This window comes from Ambystoma mexicanum, chromosome 5q (genome assembly GCF_040938575.1).
Source record: "Ambystoma mexicanum isolate Mex_15411 chromosome 5q, UKY_AmexF1_1, whole genome shotgun sequence".
Classification (NCBI taxonomy): Eukaryota; Metazoa; Chordata; class Amphibia; order Caudata; family Ambystomatidae; genus Ambystoma; species Ambystoma mexicanum.
The window spans coordinates 753508874-753528012 of record NC_090933.1 but is presented as its reverse complement, the minus strand read 5'-3'; the positions used below and the strand labels follow the sequence as shown (position 1 = coordinate 753528012).

General features: G+C 44.6%; 1 protein-coding gene across 2 annotated transcripts in view; it reads left to right on the top strand.

The window, feature by feature from the left end:
* The window catches only part of PEX2 (peroxisomal biogenesis factor 2), a 73555-nt gene extending 58434 nt beyond the window's left edge, over nucleotides 1-15121 (top strand). The window contains exons 1-2 of one of the 2 annotated variants that reach the window (XM_069621236.1): nucleotides 4184-4203; nucleotides 13650-15121. In XM_069621236.1, the coding sequence (XP_069477337.1) occupies nucleotides 13669-14589 (921 nt within the window). In that variant the 5' untranslated portion in view covers nucleotides 4184-4203; nucleotides 13650-13668 and the 3' untranslated portion in view covers nucleotides 14590-15121. Of the gene's footprint in view, nucleotides 1-4183; nucleotides 4204-13649 lie in introns of those variants that run through there. The other variant, XM_069621235.1, reaches the window with a different exon arrangement.
* Nucleotides 15122-19139: the final 4018 nt, after the last annotated feature.

Sequence of the window (19139 nt, the reverse complement as noted above, 5' to 3'; positions counted from 1 at the left end):
TTTTTACAGCGTCTTCTAGCTAGTTATACATTTACATACTGTTTTTGATTGAAATATATATTTTTGTAGAACTTTGATTGGACATTCCTTTATTTTTTACTGTTATACTTGCCTAGTTGGAGTGCTACTAAACCACATTCACACACGTCTTGAAAGTATAGCCTTCCCTCGACCCACATTGCCACAAAAAGCAAAGGAGGTATATATCTTAACTGTGCCTATTTTACCTTTATGACTCTGTTGGCTTTTGGTTTGTAGAAATTTGAGGGCTGAGTGGGCGTTTTAGCCTGTGCTCATTCTTGTACTCCTGGAGAGCACAAGTCAGTTCTTCACACCATCTTCTCCGCTCTTTCTCTCCTTTCTTTGCCCTCTCCCTTCGACTCCTCTGCCTTTTCTCCTTCTTTTGCTGCCTCCTTCTGCTCTGCTCTTTATTTCCACCTCCTCCTTTCTGCTTTCTGCTCTTCTGTTTTGCTGCCCCCTGCTCCTCCTTCATTGCTCTGCCCTCTCTCCACTCCTTCTCTTCTTCACTCTTTCGCCTGTGTTTCACCTTTTTGCCACACTTCAATCCTCTTACCTGTGCCTTTCTCTCTGTACTCCTAACTGCTACACTTCCAATTGAGTCTGCTTCCTTTTTATCTTCTTACATGATAGCTTTCGGAAAAAGCAAACTGCTCATGATGAATCAGCTGTAGTGTGTGTGTGTTGTGGGTGGCAGGGTGGCAGCGTGCGTGCGTGTTCGCGTGTGCGTGTGGGTGTGGGTGTGGGTGTGGTGTGGTGTGGTGTGGTTGGCAGCTCCCCAGACTACACATTTTTCAGGTAACTGCAGTTGGCTAGTGAACAGTCCTGCTGTCATGGGATTTTGTCCATTCTGCCCAGCCGGGTTAATGAGGGGTAGGGAAGCCACAGATTTATTCATGCTGCTTGTCCATATTAGATAAAATGTAGAGCACCCAATTATGAGGCAAAGCCTACTTTTTATGCAAAATATAATTGAATCTGGTACCTATCGTCCAAGAGAACTCTTTACCCTGGAAAATGTGCTTAGACAGATTACTGGGGAGTAGCAACTCTGTCTGTTGATGGGGTATCACCACGTTTTTCTCATGAGATAATTGATAATAATTCAGATCTGAAATCTTCTTTAAAATCTAATTTTTGACTCTTATTCCAGAGATGAGTCTCCAATATATTCCTTGATGGGATGATTTCATTTTTCACAATCCGATCTAGACTGCTTGAATCTGATTTAATTCAATGGAAGCAACTAGTTATGAAGCTAATGCACTTCTAGCCAATCCTATGAACACATCAACCCCCTTACTTAGTTTATTTACGTAACTGATTTACCCAATTTTCGGCCTATCACTAATTTGCCTTTTTTAGGGAAGTGACAAACATCACGCAGCCACACCATTGGGTGCACGTCTTTCTGCCTTCAGGTCCAGCTATGGCAGCAAATCAGCCATCACTCAGGTGATGGATCACACCCTTCAACTCCTGGATAAGGGCAGTGTCTGTTTACTCATCGAAATATTGTATTGTTTAAAGCGCGTACCTAGCTCGAAAGCGAGTGCTGTACAGAGTGTGGGTAGCCGCCATTTGGCTGGCATCTTTTCCCAGTACTCTGAGCTCTGTGCGTCCATTAGAATTAGTCCTTGGTCAGGTGTTGTTGAAAGAGCCATGTTTTGAGTGATTTGTAAAATTGGAGAATTGTTGGGGCATTCCGAGCCGACACCGGGATCAAATTCCACAGGCTGGGTAAATGACAAGAGAAGGATTGTTTTCAGGTTATTTCTCTTTGCGAACGAGTTGTGATTCTGCAAGAACAAAGAAATATGGAGGCTGAGTACCATAAAGGAAATACACCAATCACGGGCTGAAAAGATTCACAGATATTTTATTACTGTACAGTTCACAAAGCAAAACAGATAGCCATCTGGCTCCCAACACCTCGCAGTGTGTACCAGCCGACAAGGATAGGTGAGAGAGAGATGGACGTCTAAACATTCGTGCTTTTATACAATTCGTGTAATATTGTCCAGCCTCTCTTCACGTTAATAATTTGTGGTCTAGAGTTCGTGCCTAGTTCACATAAAGATTATACAATATTATGCAAAGGATTACATAGGTTTGCATTTCCATGAAGACACAATGCTGATATATGTTCTCGGATCCCGCGATAAGCCGTGTACAAAGTTTCTTTACAATGTAGTTCGGCCTAAGTATACGCTCGAGGTTTGTTCTTCATTGTCCCAATGTTTATACAAGGATGAGGCTTGTGAGCGCAGACAACACTTGAATGACCGTTCATATGAAGCACAAGGTCTTTTTGCTTGGTCTAAACAGTCGGCTCTCGGACAACCTAAACATTAACAGAACGGTCGGAAGGCTTGGTTGCAAGTCGAAAACATAGTCCACCATTTTAGAACGTAGAACACACGAGTGGAAATCAAAATGGTGGATGAATCTTAAAATGGTGGCGAAGTTAATCTAAAAATTGGAACTTTGCAACGCAGTTTTCCATGTAGCGCGAATAGGCTGCCGCCAATATAAATACTAAGAAGGCACTATATGATTACCGTTTAACAATTCAAACCAGTTGGTTGATAAGCTGCGAGAGGAGCTTGTGCCACCAGATATGTGGCGCTATCATCAACTTTTTACACTATTGACGAAGGGGCACTATTAAACATTCTAGCTGCTTGGATCGGAATAGGAGGCCGTTTTCTGCAAAGGTTGTCCTCCTTTCTAATGGCCCATTTAGAGTTCGGTCAGTGGGGCTCTTCCAGGTCAGGCCCTGTTCTCATTACTTATAAAGTGTCCCAGGCTTGAATAAAGCCCCCCCCCATGTTATATAGTCATTGGGAGGTGGGTTTGGCGGGGGAGTGCATAGGCTGCCACCATTACGCAGATGAAATGGGTATATCTAAGTGCTATTTGTGGCAGACCTCCATGGTCCGAGCTACTGCTTGGATACCATAGACAAATGGATGTGTGTATAATCACATTAAATACCTCTCAAAGTAAATGTATGATGATTTATGCTCCCTCCTGTTCTCCTTTTAAATCTTGCTTATTGTCCCTTTTGTTTGCTTGGGATAATACATATACTTGTCTCATCAGTTTGTTTGTTAGGGTTTGTCTTGAACTCATTTTTCATTTTTAGCATCCACATCTTTAAATTGATGCACATGTGCTTCTTTTTTCTATCTACATTAACACTAATAAGTCTTCCACATTCAAAATTTCAGTCAGTTTTACAAGCTTTAATTATATTGGTGGAAATGCTTATCTTTTTGATCTTCCAGCAAGTGTACTTGTTACTTTGAAATCTTACCTCCACTCTCATGCTAGGTTGGTCTGTGTGCCTGCAAATAAAATGCATCACCCACCTTCTGTTTCATCTTCACTGGCTTTCTTTATGATTTCTTATTCAGATCATTAGAATGTATCTGGAGGGAAAAGAGTAACTAGGCATGCCTACTTGAGAAGGTTGAATGTTGCCAAATTCAAATAGACTAAATATTTCAACATGGCCTTTTCGACTGTGGCACCTTGGGTGTGGAATTCTCAATTTAGAGACTTACCTCTTATGTTTTAAAGCCTATGTAAAGGTTGGTATCTGTTCAGGTTGGCCTTACCAAACCATGCTCAAGAATTGATCCATATGTGGCTCTTGTCTACTCATGCACTGCCTTTTGATCTAACTCAAGCTTCACCTCATCTCCCTAATTGTAATGTCTCTTTATTTTGCCCATGCCTCTTTTTTTAAAGTAAAGTTTGTAATGTTGATATACCATGCACAGGAGGCCTCAATGTTGCCCTCACCACTAGCCATTGGTGAGTGAGAATTGACTCTTGCCGAGTTAGCCATTTCTGTGCTTTTTGTATGTGGAGAATTGAGGGAGTGATTTTAAATTTTTTTGTCTTGCTAGTAGATTGCAACTTGAAATGTTTACTGCTAATGTACAGCACTTTGCTGCCTACATGGTTAGCGTGTGCTTCAGAAATATGTTAAATAAGATAAAACTCCTTAATTAGTGACATTAAAGTTTATGCTGTCTACACGCTGGGTCAAAAAGAGAAGAGCACAGGTAAAAACCTGTGTTTGATTGCTGTCTTATTTTCTTTTCTTATCCACATAGTCCTGAGAAGAAAGCTCCATAGAGGGGATTGACATCTGAGTGAACAGATCACTTGAAAGTGAGTTTACTTAGATTACTTCAGTCTTGTTTACTGGTGGGAATCCTGCCTTAGAGCTAATGGATCGGACCATCCATGCTTTGTCGTAATGACCAGTCTGTCTACATCCCGCCATTCCGTAATCAGCACATCACTCGCAGCTTTCACAATTGGGAGATCCTCTGGATCTGTAGTTTCATAGCTGCCAAACAAGTATGCCAGTTGGATCAATGATTGGATCAGGAAGATTTAAGTGCTTTGCAGCATGAGTCAGAAGGGCTCAAAGATCCACTCCCTCAGTGTTTCCAAGTGTTGCTCTTTGTGCACCCACTTGTTAAAGGTCAGTCTCACCTGACTCTGCTATCCTATCAACTGTTTTTTTTATTTTCTTTTATTGGTCACTTGTTGGGGGCTTATACAATTACCAAAACTGTTTCAAAGTGCCCACAGGGCAAACAGGGTAGGGACAGGGGGAGGTAGACCATGAATTACAGCAAGGATAAATAACTGAATTAATAGTACAAACAAATAATGAGAGTAAAGGGAAGGTGCGACAAACCTTGAAACACTTGTGTATAGGTGCGTTATAAGTGCCATATCATATCATGCCTTGTGAGTGTTTAGAACGTGCAAGTGCAGAGGGGGGAGCGGTGAGGGATAGGTTCTTTTATGCTCATGGAGAAGTGCTCAGGGTAAGTGCGAAGAGGAGAAGAACGTAAGTACAACCACCTGTGGGTAAGGGCAGCAGAAAGACAGCGGCTGGAATGAGAGATGTGGGAGTGGGGGGGGTCAAGGCCCAGAGGACACAAAAGGGCCCTGCACGATAGTCACGCTGCTGTCAGATTAGCCGGGAAAAGAGGAGGAGAATGAAGATGTAAAGGGAAAGGTCTTGAGGCTTTTCCGGAACTTAAGGAGGTCATGCTCAAGACACAGATGCTCAGGGTAAGTGCTAAGAGGAGAAGAATGTAAGACTATATACTCTTTGAGTTGAACACGAATGTGAACAGGTAGATAGCACCTTGTCATAACAGTGCAATACATTTGACAGGGCCTCTTGCTGTTCCCCTTCGCCTCTATTTGCACTGAGTAGAGGGCCTCCATTTCTGAGATTTATAGCTGGCAAGTGCGTCAGTTATTTGCTGTAACACTATCCTGTTTGATTCAACTGGCGTATTCGGCTGAGGTGCACACCACTTTGAGGAGGAGCATCCCTGCAGAAATAAATGGTCAGTGCCTTGCAATGTTGCCAACTGGCACCTCACGAGTTGTAGGTAAGAGGATCATAACCATGTAGCACATCAAGCGATGCAACACGTTAAACATGTTATGACTCCACAAAGGAGTCATGTATATGTATGAGCCTGCCCAGCGATTACTCGCTTACACGATGCATGTAACTACATTTTCTGGTCTTTCTGGTGGAATAGTTATAAATGCCTCCTCTGATCGAAACAGAAGGAAGCCAGGATGTGTAGGAAGAGGGTATCATTTATACTGGGAAATGGGGAGTGCTTAATTATTTAACGACTTGTTTGAATAGATTCGGAAAAAGGTGGTGTGCCTAAGTCCCCTGCCTGAGGGTGTTGACTGGGGTGGCCAGGGGGTAGGTCCCACCACCCACATTGTGATGATGAGCCCCAAGGAGGTACACATTGGATCTCCCAGACAACCCCCTCATGCCACTGGACTATGGTGGAGGACTGTCACGGATGGCATAGCCTTAGTTTTCCTGTCCCTTTAAGGGATTCTCATATGTGTATAGGGGATCCATACCTTAATGGTCCCTTGTGTTACTGATCCCCTTGTTGCTGTTCTATCTGGGAGAAATCTTCAGAGAGGCTTGCAGAATCTGGTGATCCACTGCTGCTAGTTTGACAGGGACAGGTTGATGGCAGTCCGCTTGGTGGCATCCTGAGCGCATGCCTGATTTCCAAATGGCAGCTGCATCAGTCTTCTTGGTCCGTGTCTCTGCAAGATGTGGAATTCCAAAGCATGCAGCCAAATCAGATTATTTTTATTTTTTATTTTATTGTGTATACAGTTTAGAAGAAAACTTTAACACATTCTTAGTAAAAATTAAAAAGGTATCAAAAGCAAAAAACCATATATTTACATATCATTAAGAAATTCCAATAGCAAATCAATTAATCTAACAACAATACATACAGAATAAAAAAGAAAGATACATTTTGTATCTGTCGAAGCCTAAGGAGCGATATACACATATAGATCCTATAATCAGCCGAATTGCCTGTATAATGCACACAAGCTAAACGGTAGGAACATCAGCTTTACTTACTTTTACTTAGTTCCACCAGTAATCTCACATCACTTTCAAATTTTCGCAGTTGCCTATTTACACATTTCCATATTTGTGTTATAGCAATATATAGCCAGACAAAAAGTTCAACCAGAAATACTCATGATTTATATCATCAAGGTCTTTTACAAATTTAGTGATAGTGAGCATAGATAGATCTCATCATGGGGCAGTTGGTAAGTACATGTCTAGCTGTCTCTATTTCTAGCTTATTACAACAGATTCTGCAAGTTCTTTCGTGGGCTGGGATTCCATTCCATGCCCCTCTGATTTCTAATACATCCAGACGGGTTAGTCTGATATTCATAAACAGCCGCCGCGTTACCAAGAATGGAATGAGCTTTAGATATTCTTGTGGCTCCTTATAGTTAAAATACATCCTGGAAAAGTTGCATAAAGATTTCATACTTACAACTTTTTTGTGGCTGTTAACACAGTCTAGCTTCTCGGCTGCATTTTTCAAGGATTTCAGCATTGCACCTTCACCGTATTACCTTCTCGGTGTCCAGCACAGCTTCCTAAAGAAGTCCTCATTCATGAATTTAATCATCACTGTGCTAGTGCCTTTCTCCAGCAGTGAGCGAATTATCGTCAAAAAAGAATCTGGTGAAGAGTGCATGATCTTGAAAAAGAGCTTTGCTCTATTCAGGTTAATCAGAAATCGGATTCATATAACGTATGCTTCAATCCTTTTTGTGATTTGTAAACAAAAATAATGCAGCTGTCCTCACTTTCTTGAAATGATATGTGCCCCCACCACCCCCAGGAGTGCAGGGGCTAGGTCCATATAAAGAAAACAAGTAGTCGGACAGAGAATTGACTGAAGTTTGGATTTGGTGATATAGCTTCAGAGATGGCTGGAAGCAAATGGAGGTGAGGCAGGCTGAGGTGGCGGCAAAGAAGAGCCGGAACGATGAGGCGGACTTGAAGTAAAAACAGGAAGAGTGAGCAGAAAAGGTGAAGAGGAAATCATCCGGTGGAGATTAGAGGACACATTAGGGCGAGTGTAGAAGGGGGTGGAAGGAAAATCAAGGTTGGAGGAAACATTGGGCAGAGCGGAAAGGAGGTTGTAGGACACACGAGGAGGGTGATTTAAGTACAATTATGGATAATGAGGAGGATTGGGTGGTGCAGAAGAGCGCACAAATGTTGCAACCTGTTGAGGAGGAAAATGAGGATGGCTCTTGGGAAACCATGCTAGGACCTCGAGCCTGGGTAGAGACAAGACTAAAGAAAAACCTCTGGACATTCTCTGACTGCTAACATCTTTGTGGAAGTTCGGAGGCTTTGTTCATTATTACCCTACTGCAGCTTCTTCCTATGCAAAGGCTATAACGTGCGGGTGCACAAGGGCTCCGAGACCCCAGAAGAGGGAACACACAAGAATGTGAACTAAGGAGACATGTTAGACTTGCAGGGGACACCTAAACCCCCAGGACTGTGAGTGACTGTGAACTGATCGTTTCCAACGGGAATGATACCCAGATTGAGGTTTACAATCTAAAAGACTTGAACTGTTCCAGCAAGAACAAATATTCCTGTTGTTGCTATTGAAGTTTTATATTGCACTTTCCCTGGGTTGGCCCAAACCATTAACTAAACCTAATAAACCTTAGTTGAACTATTAACTTTTTGTGTCTGCCTCATGTTGATGCTTTGGGCTTTGTCACAGTGACGAGAGCTGCCTCTCAGACAGGGCTATTCCTCGTTGTGTCAGGACTGTGACAAAGAAAATGGACAAGGGGATATTGCAACACACTGATTTTGGGCAGTTCTGTGGTGATTAAATAGACCTTATAATCACATATGGATTGCATCTACAGACGCAGTCTTTAATCACGCGGTGGTCTTACCAAACAGGCTTGCATAGCTCTATTCCATAACACAAAAAATTGTCTAGTCATTTCCCTGCAGTAAAGTCAATGTACACAACAGGCATGACCCAACTAGTTTCCAAAATGCTTAGGGGAGCATTGCATTCTCTTCCCTTCTCTTATATCCAAAGAACTCCATCAAGGGTATATTCCCTGTCTCCTTGGCTCTTTAGTTTAGTTTAGTTTATTATTTATATAGCGCCACCTGGCCCAAGGGCATCCAGGCGCATGAACAAGGTTACATGGTTACAAGTAATGAAAGTGTTAGTCATAGTGAAAGTAGGTAAGCATTACATAGAGTGAAGACATTGTGATACAGTTGCTGGTAAGGTGCTCATTTTAAAGCAGTTTCTGATAATATACAGGTAATGACGTATTTACAAGGTTCAGGGTGTGCAGCTTGTACAATGTATACAATTGGGTTTGTAATAGGTCAGTGTTTTTAAGTTTCTTTGGCCAGGAGCCAAGTTTTGGCGCTGTGTCTAAAGCAGTGAAAGGATGGTTCTGATCTCAGGTCGGTGGGTAGGGAGTTCCATAATTTAGAGGCAAGCACTGGGTAGCTTGTGCCACCTGCTTTTTGGAGCTTAAATCTGGGGATGTTTAAGCAGTGAATTTGGGCTGATCTGGTTGGGCGAGATGGTGTGTGTTGCATGAAGTTATCCGAGAGGTATCTGGGTGCTTGGTTGGATAAGCATTTGTGTGTGAGGGAGAGTGTTTTATATTTGATTCTCTGGGAAATGGATAGCCAGTGACAGGCGCGTCTGGCATCAGAGATGTGCTCGTATTTGGGTATGTTCAAGGCTGCTCTTAATGCGTTATTTTGGATAACTTGGAGCTTGTCAATGTTCTTTTGGCTGGTGCCCAGGTAGAGAGCATTGCAATAGAGAGCATTGCAATAGTGGACTTTGGATATTACTAGTGCTCTGGCTAGGGTCGTACAGTTGGAGGTAGAGAGGTAAGGTCTGCTGGCATTAATGAGCTTGCATGTGTAAGCAGTGGCGGATGATATAGCGTTGATTTGTCTTGTCAAGTGAGGGAGGAGTCAAGGTAAATGAGTTTTGACGCTGTTAGAGACAGTAATGTTATTGCCATCAATGGTAAATGTCTGCTAGAGTTTGTCAAGTTTATTAAGTCTGGCTTGGGAGCCTAAGAGAAGAAGCTCAGTTTTGTCGTCGTTGAGGCAAAGTCTGTGTTTGGCCATCCATTCTTGGATAATGGAGTAAATGTAGTTAAGTACTGTATTGTCGGTATAGTAGTCGCCTGTTAGTGGGATGAGTATTTGGGTGTCATCAGCGTAATTTATGTAGATGACACCCAATTGGTCTAGTATGTCGAAGAGGGGTTTTGTTAACACATTGTATAGTGTAGGGGACGCCACAGGTAACGAGGGCTGGTTCCGCAGAGGCTGTGGGAGCAAAGACCCTCATAGATCTGTTGTTCAGGAAAGACTGAATCCAGGCATTGGCCTTGTCCGAGAATTTGGCTGCTGAGGCAAGGTGTTTACAGAGAATGACGTGATTTACCAAGTCAAAAGCGGCCGACAAGTCGAGGAGGAGGAGAAGGGCTAGTTTGCCGTTGTCTTTGAGGTTGTCCATTTGTGTCTTGAGGTCGATCAAGGCTGTCTCAGTGCCATGTTTGGGACGGAAGCCTGACCCTAGCAGGTTGTTTTTCTCTAGGTGGTTCTGGATCTGCAGGTAGGCAGCTCTGTTGAGGATTTTTAGGAGGAAGGGTACGGTGGTAATGGGTCTGTAGTTCGTGGGGACACTGGGGTCTAAAGTGGGTTTCTTGAGTAGCGACAAAACTCAGGAATCTTTTAGGTTGTTAGGTACTGTACTGCATGTGAAGGATGAATTTATTAGGGATGTGATGAAGGGGGCAAGATGTTTGGCTGCGTCTTTGATGACTGGAGCAGGGCAAATGTCCCCTTGGCATTTGGAGGGTTTTAGAGAATTGATTATGTCTTCAACATCTTTGGTAGTGATGGTAGAGAATTCAAATAGGTTATTGTTGTCTAGTCGTGCGGTGTGAGTGGGAGAGATGGGGTTGTCAGTGAGGATAAGTCTCTTTCTTTGACTCAATTTTTCGCTTGTAGTGTAGCAATTTTGCCAAGGAGTGCTTCTTGTATGTTGGTACACCAAGATATGTCTTTAGTGCATGTGTCCGGGATGGGGGATGGAGATTCGAGGTCTCTCAGGATGTTAAAGAGCTCTTTGGTATTGGATTTGGCATTGCAGATTCTCTCATTGTACATGTTTTTTGTTTGTTTGAGTGATTGCTAATTTATAGGTATTGGAAGCTAGTGCGTAGGCTGATTTTTTTATTGACGGATAGGGACTGTTTCCATGCTGATGCAGCTTGTCTTTTGTTTTTACAGAGAGTTTTTTAGTTCAGGAGTGAACCATGAGTTGAGGTGCACGCGTGGTTTGGCTTTCTGTAATTTGAGACGTGCTACTGTGCTGATGGCCTTGAGAATGGTAGAGTTGTAGAGGTCTACTAGTTCAGTGGGGTTGGTAATGGTGGGTGTGAAGTCGAGGATGGGTTGCAGTAGAGGGATGAGTTTCTCGACTGTGATATTTTTGCTGTTTCATGTGACTGTGGGTGGAGCGTTGGTGAGCGATGGTGGTCGATCCAAGCACAGGGTGTGTTGAAAAGGATGGTGGTGTTGCAGTTGAGGTCTGCAATCCAGTGGAGGATGCAGCCTTTGTTGTGTGTGGGTTGAGATATGTGGTGGGTGAGTCCTAATTCAGATATGGTATTTGCGACTGTGCCTTGCTTTGTCGTCTTTCTCGTCATTGTATCCCAGGTTGAAGTCACCAAGAATAAGTAGTTGTGAGTTGGGTTTAGTGTTGTTAGAAAGCAGGAGGGCTATATCGTTGTTAAATGAGGATATAGGGACTGGCGGTCTATAGATAAAATGAGTGGTGATTGTGCTTTTGTTGGTAGTGGACAGTTTAATGGTGAGTAGTTCAGCGGATGGGAGTGATTGATTTTGAATGTGTCTGATATTAAGGGAGCTTCTTGCAATAATGGCTACACCGCCGCCTCTGTCTTTTTGTCTGTCTACGTGGTAGATGGTGTAATCATTGGGGATTGCTAGCGCTAGGGTGGGGCCTGATGCTGCGTGGAGCCAGGTCTTGGTGATAGCTATGAAGTCTAGTTTGTTGAGCGAGATGATGCCGGCAATATCTAGGGCATGGGCGACTAGTGATCTAGCGTTGATGAGTGCGCCTTTGATAGTTCCGGCTGTTGCTTGGTGTAGTTTTATATTGTATAAGTGGGGAGAGGAGCGGGAGGTAGGCTGGGGGGGGTGCTTGTGTGTGTGTGTGGGGGTGGGGGTGGGGGTGGGGTGGGGTGAATGACTGGTTTGGGGTTAGATTTACTTTTGCTTGAGCTTAATTTAGGAGTCGAGGTTGTGTGTGTCCTGGATCTGAGACCGTCGAGTCTCCTTGTGCCTAAGCTTGTATAAGAGTTCCTGGTGATGTTTTTCTTTGGGATGGGGTTGCAAGGGGTAGTGGCAATCATTGATTTTTGTATGCTGTATGCTGTGGATGTTAGCTGTGGGGTGAGACTCAGAGAGGGTAGGCTGGAGTGGATATATATTAGATGGGGTGGGCAAACTGTTGATGTGAGCAAAAGTGTGTGTGGGTGGGATGTGTTTGCCTTGTGGCTAGTCTCATGTTCTGGGAATGGATGGTGATGTGCTGGGACGGTGATGTGGCTGAGTTGACAGTGTGCGGGGCTGGGATAGTGAGGTCATGACGGCATCTGGAACCTAGTCTTGAGTTTCTGATGCTTGTGATGCAGGGGCAGTTAGGTGTAGGTTTAGTGGCAAAGTGGTGGATCCAGAGTGCTGGGTCGTTTAAGTATGGGTTAGGGTCAGCCATGGTAAATAGGGCTGGTGGATAGTATGGGCGGGAGTGACGAGTGCCGACGGTAGGCCAGGAGAGTGCCAGCATCAACACACCCACCGACAGTCATCCTGGCCACTTTGGCATGGATTTCAACATGTCTGAGGATTCCTCCCGAATTCACACAAACCTAGGAGCATGTCCATAAGGCATCAGCCCCAGACTTCATTACAATAATGCAGTTGTGGTTAGGAGTTGCCAGTTCACCATCATCCCTCTTCAGAAGATCATCTCTGTTCTCCTAATGAATTATGGAATTCAATTAGTCACGGCCTTGGTCATACCAAACCAAACTACTGTACCAACCACCTTTTGGGTCTCCCCAAGAAAGAAATTTCTTGGGCTCCAGACAGCCCAGAACACTGCAGCACAACTGGTGTCAGCCTAGAAAATTAAACTATGGCTCTGTACCTCTGAAAACCCTGCACTGACTCACAAAGCCGAATTGATTTCAAAATCCTAGGTATCAACAGTAAAATTGCTGTCCTTTGATTACACATTAGTTTCTCTCGTTCCAACTCAATCGCAAATTGCCTCGCAAAACATGTAACTCGGAGAACACGCCAATCCAGCTCAGCGAACAACCGTTCCCTAGCAACCTATCAAAAAAGAGGGATGGCAAAAGGAAACGGACAGTAGCAGGCACATAACTGTGAAAGTACTCATGCAGCGAGCTGGGACTTGAATCCAACCACCTAATATTCACAAAAGCCTTTGAAAACCGTGTTCTTCAAAAAGGCGTACACCGGCCAACTGGATCTAGTCACTGTTGCACCTAGAGGGGTTTTTAAACCCCTGGTAGTTTCTTTTCATTTCCCCTGTACCCAAACGCCACACTGAACCTCCCCTCCTGCCCTCTGGGCTGTTAAGTATCCTGTATTCATGCAATGCGTTATAAAACGCCAATAATTAAAATGTCAATGAGTCTTTTGCATCAGAAGGATGGTCCGCCCATATTGGTGTTCAAAGTGTTCACATATGCAGACTGTAAACGGGTGATGGAGAAGCAATACTTTATGCAGGCAAGGGTTTTGTTCTGTGGTTGAGGAAAGCATGTTTTATGTTGCTTTCGTCTTCACTAAATAGGTGGAATCACTGGGTCGATACTCGATATGGATATTTTTCCGAGGAGTACAAACGATTTTAGAATTGTTTAGAAGAAAGGTCCTATAACTGTAGTCTTTTCTTCAGAACTTACTGGGGAGGAGCAGCAATTATTGTATTAAATATTCGCAATGCTAGCACTGAATTTTCAAAATAGGTGTAAGCGCTCATTGGTTTCATTACTCAAACGTAATCGCAATACGTTTTTTATTTTTCAAAGCAGTTTCCTGAGATAACGCTCCCCCTATGTTTTCTCTGCAGGCACTTCGTGGTGAACAGCATGGCTTCTAAAGAAATGGATTCAGGAGGCATCCACCCTGTCCTCCGAATTAGTCAGCTGGATGCTCTAGAACTCAACAAAGCTCTGGAGCAACTTGTTTGGTCCCAGTTTTCACAGTGTTTCCACGGATTTAAACCAGGCTTGCTAGCACGTATTGAGCCAGAAGTGAAAGCGTTGCTGTGGATTTTCCTTTGGAGGTTCACCATCTACTCCAAGAATGCCACTGTGGGTCAGAGCATCATGGACATTCACTACAAAAATGATCTTTCTCAAACACAGAAGTATCAGCCTTTGAGCAAGAAGCAGAAATTGTGGTATCTGATTTGCACAGTGGGTGGACGGTGGCTGGAAGAAAGATCTTATGATTTATTCAGTAACCATTCATTTGGCTCTGCCTTAAGCAAAACAAAGACCGTCATTAATTTTACAGCAGGACTGTTAAAGCTAAGTGGACTACTGAACTTTTTGGTTTTCCTTCGGAACGGAAAGTTTGCAACACTGACTGAGCGACTCTTGGGCATAAGGTCTGTTTTCTGCAAGCCTCAGAGTGTCCGGCAAGTGGGATTTGAGTACATGAACAGAGAACTGTTGTGGCATGGTTTTGCCGAATTTCTGATTTTCCTTTTGCCTCTCATTAATTTTCAAAGGCTGAAGGCAAGACTGTTTTCTTGCTTCAAACCCAATCTCAGTATTTCCAGTACCTCCGAATCTGTATCCGTCCATAGCAAAGAATGTTCTCTTTGTGGGGAGTGGCCGACAATGCCTCATACAATAGGCTGTGCACATGTTTTCTGCTATTACTGTGTTAAAAGTAACTATTTGTTTGATATGTACTTTACATGTCCTAAATGTGGATGTGAAGTGCAGAGTCTGCAGCCAGTCGAATTTAAGATTGACCTCAGTGAAATGCAGCCACTGTAGAGATAATCAATGCAATGAATACATGGCCCTGATCAGCTACAGCAATCTAAGGAACCACCGTAGTAACACGTATTCTAACTGAACAATAAGCGCCGAATGAACATGTGCCTAACAGTAAAATTGCTGTCCTTTGTATTGCACACATTTGTTTCTCAGTGTGATATCCATCAAAAATCAAAAGCTGCTCTCAACCGAAAACTATTGTGATCATGCAGAATAGGAGTCAGTAAAAATGTTTTTCTGATGGGTTCATTTTCTCGATTCGTGTCCCATATGGGTTACGGTAGTATGAGACATGTTATTATCTCCCTTTGAGATAAAAAAAAGCCGAACCATAACATGCAAAACCCTATTTGATATGAAAACACTTTAACTGCATTTTTATTTAAACTGAAACACAGGTTTTTCTCTTTAATTGTATGCAACACAGTGATTAGTTGTAAATGTGTCTTGTAATACTTCATCTCAGTTCTTCCTTGAAGAAAATATCGGAATCTTCAGTTAACTTAAATAAATCTCCTTTTCTAATGGCTTTGTTGCCTGGGTAGAGATTTTTAGTGTGTGGTTTACTTTAATATTTGCTTCGAGGTTTAAACGGTCTGTCTGCTACACTATGTCAGGTGCTCGATTTTGAAAGAAAACATTGTTTATATATGTGTTCACGGGCTTTGCAACCGGGGGCTGGAGGGGTTCTGCCTTTACATCACTTTCAAGGGTTTTGTTGTGCTAAATCTCACATTAATTCTTCAGTGAATTTTAAGGATTTTGTTGTGCTATTTCTCTCTTCGGGACACCTAGCCTTAGCTTTTGGCTGTGGCCACTGTCCATGTTTCAACAAGGACTTAAAAAAGGTAATGTCACTGTTGATGGCCTTTGACCTCCGCCTATTGACCGAGGCACACCCCACCCTCCATAGTACTTAATCAGATTCCACCACCAATGTCCTAAATCCATGACCAGTGGCTTCATGACTAGCCTCCTGCCACCAGTGTCCACTGCCAATGCAGTAGATCCCACCTCTCCTCAAGTTTAATAGACTAAGGCTAAGCCCCATTCGATCATGTTTTTTGCTACATTTTTTTTCCTCTTTTTATTTTTTTATTCCTGCAATAATTTATTGTGGTAACAATTTTTTTTTTTTAACTTTTATTTTTGTTGACAGAGGTAGATAGCGTACACACATACATCGGAGCAGCCATAACAAATTTGGTACACATATACGTGAATACAATGGGCTTACATGCAAGAGTAAGGCAACAGTGGTCAAATAGCGACACATCATGGAGCACCAACATCTCAAACAGTTAACGGAGAGGGCTGTGAGGACTCGTCCATAGAGGAAGTATAATTTAGGCTATTCAGATAGCTGTTGGAAGCAGACCAAATATTATGGGGACGGGAACGGGTCGGGAGCATACCCAGGAATTCTTCCTTGCAGTTTCGAGACCATGTGAGCAGATTCAACCATTTCTGGTATGTAGGGGGGGACGGGCTCTTCCAACTTTGAAGGACACACGTCTTGACCACAACACAGCTCACGTTCAAGAATTTAAGCATGTCCCTAGGCCCCCCAGTTCCCCACACCCCAAACAGGACCCCCATCGGGGTGGGCTTGACAACAGAATCGGTAATTGCAGACAGTGTCTCTATAATCTTACTCCAGAATGTGGCCAGCGCTGGACAGTTCCAAAACATGTGAAAATGGTCCGCACCCACCGCACTGCAGCAGGGGCATAGCCGTGGATCAGAGTGCGCAAACCTTGAGATTTTACATGGAATGTAATACAGCCTGTTGAGCAATTTATATTGTATGGTGAGGTAACAGAAGTTGAGGGACACCCTGTTAGTATGAGAGCACATCTTTTCCCACAGTTGGTCAGTGAGTTCCACCTCCAGCTCGGAGGCCCAGTCGTCCCGGGCCCTGGACGGTTGGAGACAGGCAGTAGTCAATAACAGTTTATACAATAAATAGACCACCCCTCGTGCGCCCCCCGAGTTGGCGATATAAGCAATTCCAGGGGAGTCCTGGGGCTCATAGGGAAAGTCAGGCCACGCACTGCAGAAAGCAGCGCGGAGCCTGTAGAACTGCAGAAGCTCCATAACAGAGCCCGAGTGTCCCGGCCTCCACGTCTGTGGTGTTATAAACCGCCCTTCTGGATAAAAGTCAGTGAGGGCACGGTATCCCAGGGCCTCCCAGTGTCGTGCCAGGGCGATGTCATGTGTGGGTTCCAGCCTGGGAAGGTTCCAGGCGGGGAGCCACTTGTAATACGGGTACTGTTCGTCACAGGTTTTAAACATCTGGGCCCAGGCCTGCACCCTGGTCCGGACCGGATCAATGGGCGAATCCGGTTCATACATTCTGTCTAGAATCAACGACATTAGATTAGTGCCTGCTGCTGCCAGAACCTCCAGCTTGACATGAGGACGGGGTGGGGGCCCAGGATACCAGTACGATGCAAACTGTGCCTGTGGTGCCGTCCAGTATCGTAGCAGGTCCGGGGCTGTAAAGCCCCCTCTGTCGTATGGCAGAAACATGTCTGACCATTTCTTACGCACCGCACCAGAGTGCCATAAGAATTGGGCAAGCAATTTGTGCAGGTTCGCGAAGTATCTCCTACCCGGCCAGATGGGGACATTTCCGAAAATGTATAGTAACTTGGGAAGTAGGATCATCTTCACCAGTGAGAGTCTACCAGCTAGTGACAGTGGAAGGGTGCGTTAGCGTGCAATTTTGGCCTCCGCTTGCTCCGCCACAGCCCGATAGTTGTCTGCGAGTAACAAATCTTTGGTCAGGGACACCTGGACTCCCAAGTACCTAATTCCTTGCGGGGACCAACGGAGCGGGTATTCAGTGGTGGGTTGTATCGTGGAGCTAGTAAGGGGGAAGATCTCGGATTTAGTATAGTTTATGGTGAACCCAAAGTATGTACCTATGCGGGTGATATCATGTAAGAGTGGGTCTAGATGAACAGCTGGGTCCCTTATGAAAAGCAACACACCGTCCGCGTACAGCGAGACAATCTCCAGGGTGCCTTTCAGCCGTATCCCCTTTCCTGCATACAGTTCCCTGATATAGTGGGCCATTGGCTCTATCGCCAGGGCGAACAAAATCGGGGAAACGGGCATCCCTGTCGGGGTCCTCTAGAAAGAGGGAACAGAGCGGACGTCTGGGAGTTACTCGAACCCTAGCCACCGGGGAAGTGTACAGCAACTTAATATATGCTATCCACTGGCACTATACCCAAAGTCTCCAATACCAGCCAAGTATATTTCCAAGACACCATATCAAAAGCCTTTTGGGCATCTAACGTGACCGCCACTCCACTTGCGCCCTGGTCAATGCGGGCCATGACATTGAACAGCCTTCTAATATTGTGGGACGTCGATCTCCCTGGAACAAACCCTAATTGATCGTCATGTACCATCTAGGACATGACCGGGAGAAAGCGGCTAGCAATCACTTTGGCGAAGATTTTAGTGTCCAGATTCATTAATGAGAGGGGACTATACGATCCACACTCATCTGCAGGCTTACCAGGTTTAAGCAGGACCTCACGCAGTGTCGGAGGAAGGGTGCCCACCCGGAGCGACTCGTTCCAAACTTCCAGCAATTTGGGGGCCAGAATGACCATGTGCTCCTGATAGAACTCTGCTGTTAGCCCGCCTGGACCGGGTGCTTTTCCCTTGGGGAATTTGGATATCGCTTCAACTATTTCATCAAGCAGTATGGGGGAATCTAGTTGGTCTCTGGTAGCGGGGGAGATGATCGTTGTAGGGATCTGCTCGAGGAGGTCACGCATTTGGGACTCACTATGCTTAGGGGGCTGAGAGTATAGTTCTGTGTAGAAGTCCGCAAAGACTTCCAGAATTTGTTGATCAGTCCATTGTTCCGATCCAAAGCTGTCCTTAACGCTAGTGACCTGTGCTGGACCCCATTCACCCCTAGCCACTGCAGCCAGCGTCCTGCCAGGCCTGTCCCCTTCGCGATATTTGAGAGCTGCCTGTGGGCGACTGAAGTATTGAACTTCCCTGATGGCTTGTTCATTAAAGAATTGGAGCTCCTCACCGATTCGAGAGAGAGTGGCCGGATCAACGGATGTGGGGTGCGCGCTCTCTAGGTCGCATGATTTGTATTCAGAGCGGGTAAGAGCAGCTCTTATGGCTCTGATGACTCCCGCCTCCCTCGATATGGACATCCCCCTGATGAAGACTTTGAAGGCCTCCCAACGGACCCCCAGGGAGGTGGACTGGGGTGAGTTAAGCTCAAAGTAGGACTGTATGTCGGACAGAATATACGCCTTGAATACTATGTCCTGCAGGGCCAACGACTTGAAATGCCATGAGTTAAGAGTGGGGGCAGGGACTCCTAAATCTACAGATAACCGAATAGGTGAGTGGTCCGATAAGGTGCGTGCCAAAATTTGAGTTTCAACCACCCTCCACAGGAGCGTGCTAGACAAGAGGAACATATCGATTCAGGACGAGCTGTCATGCACAGAGGAATAATGAGTGTATTCACACATCTGCGGATGCAGTACCCGCCAAGCGTC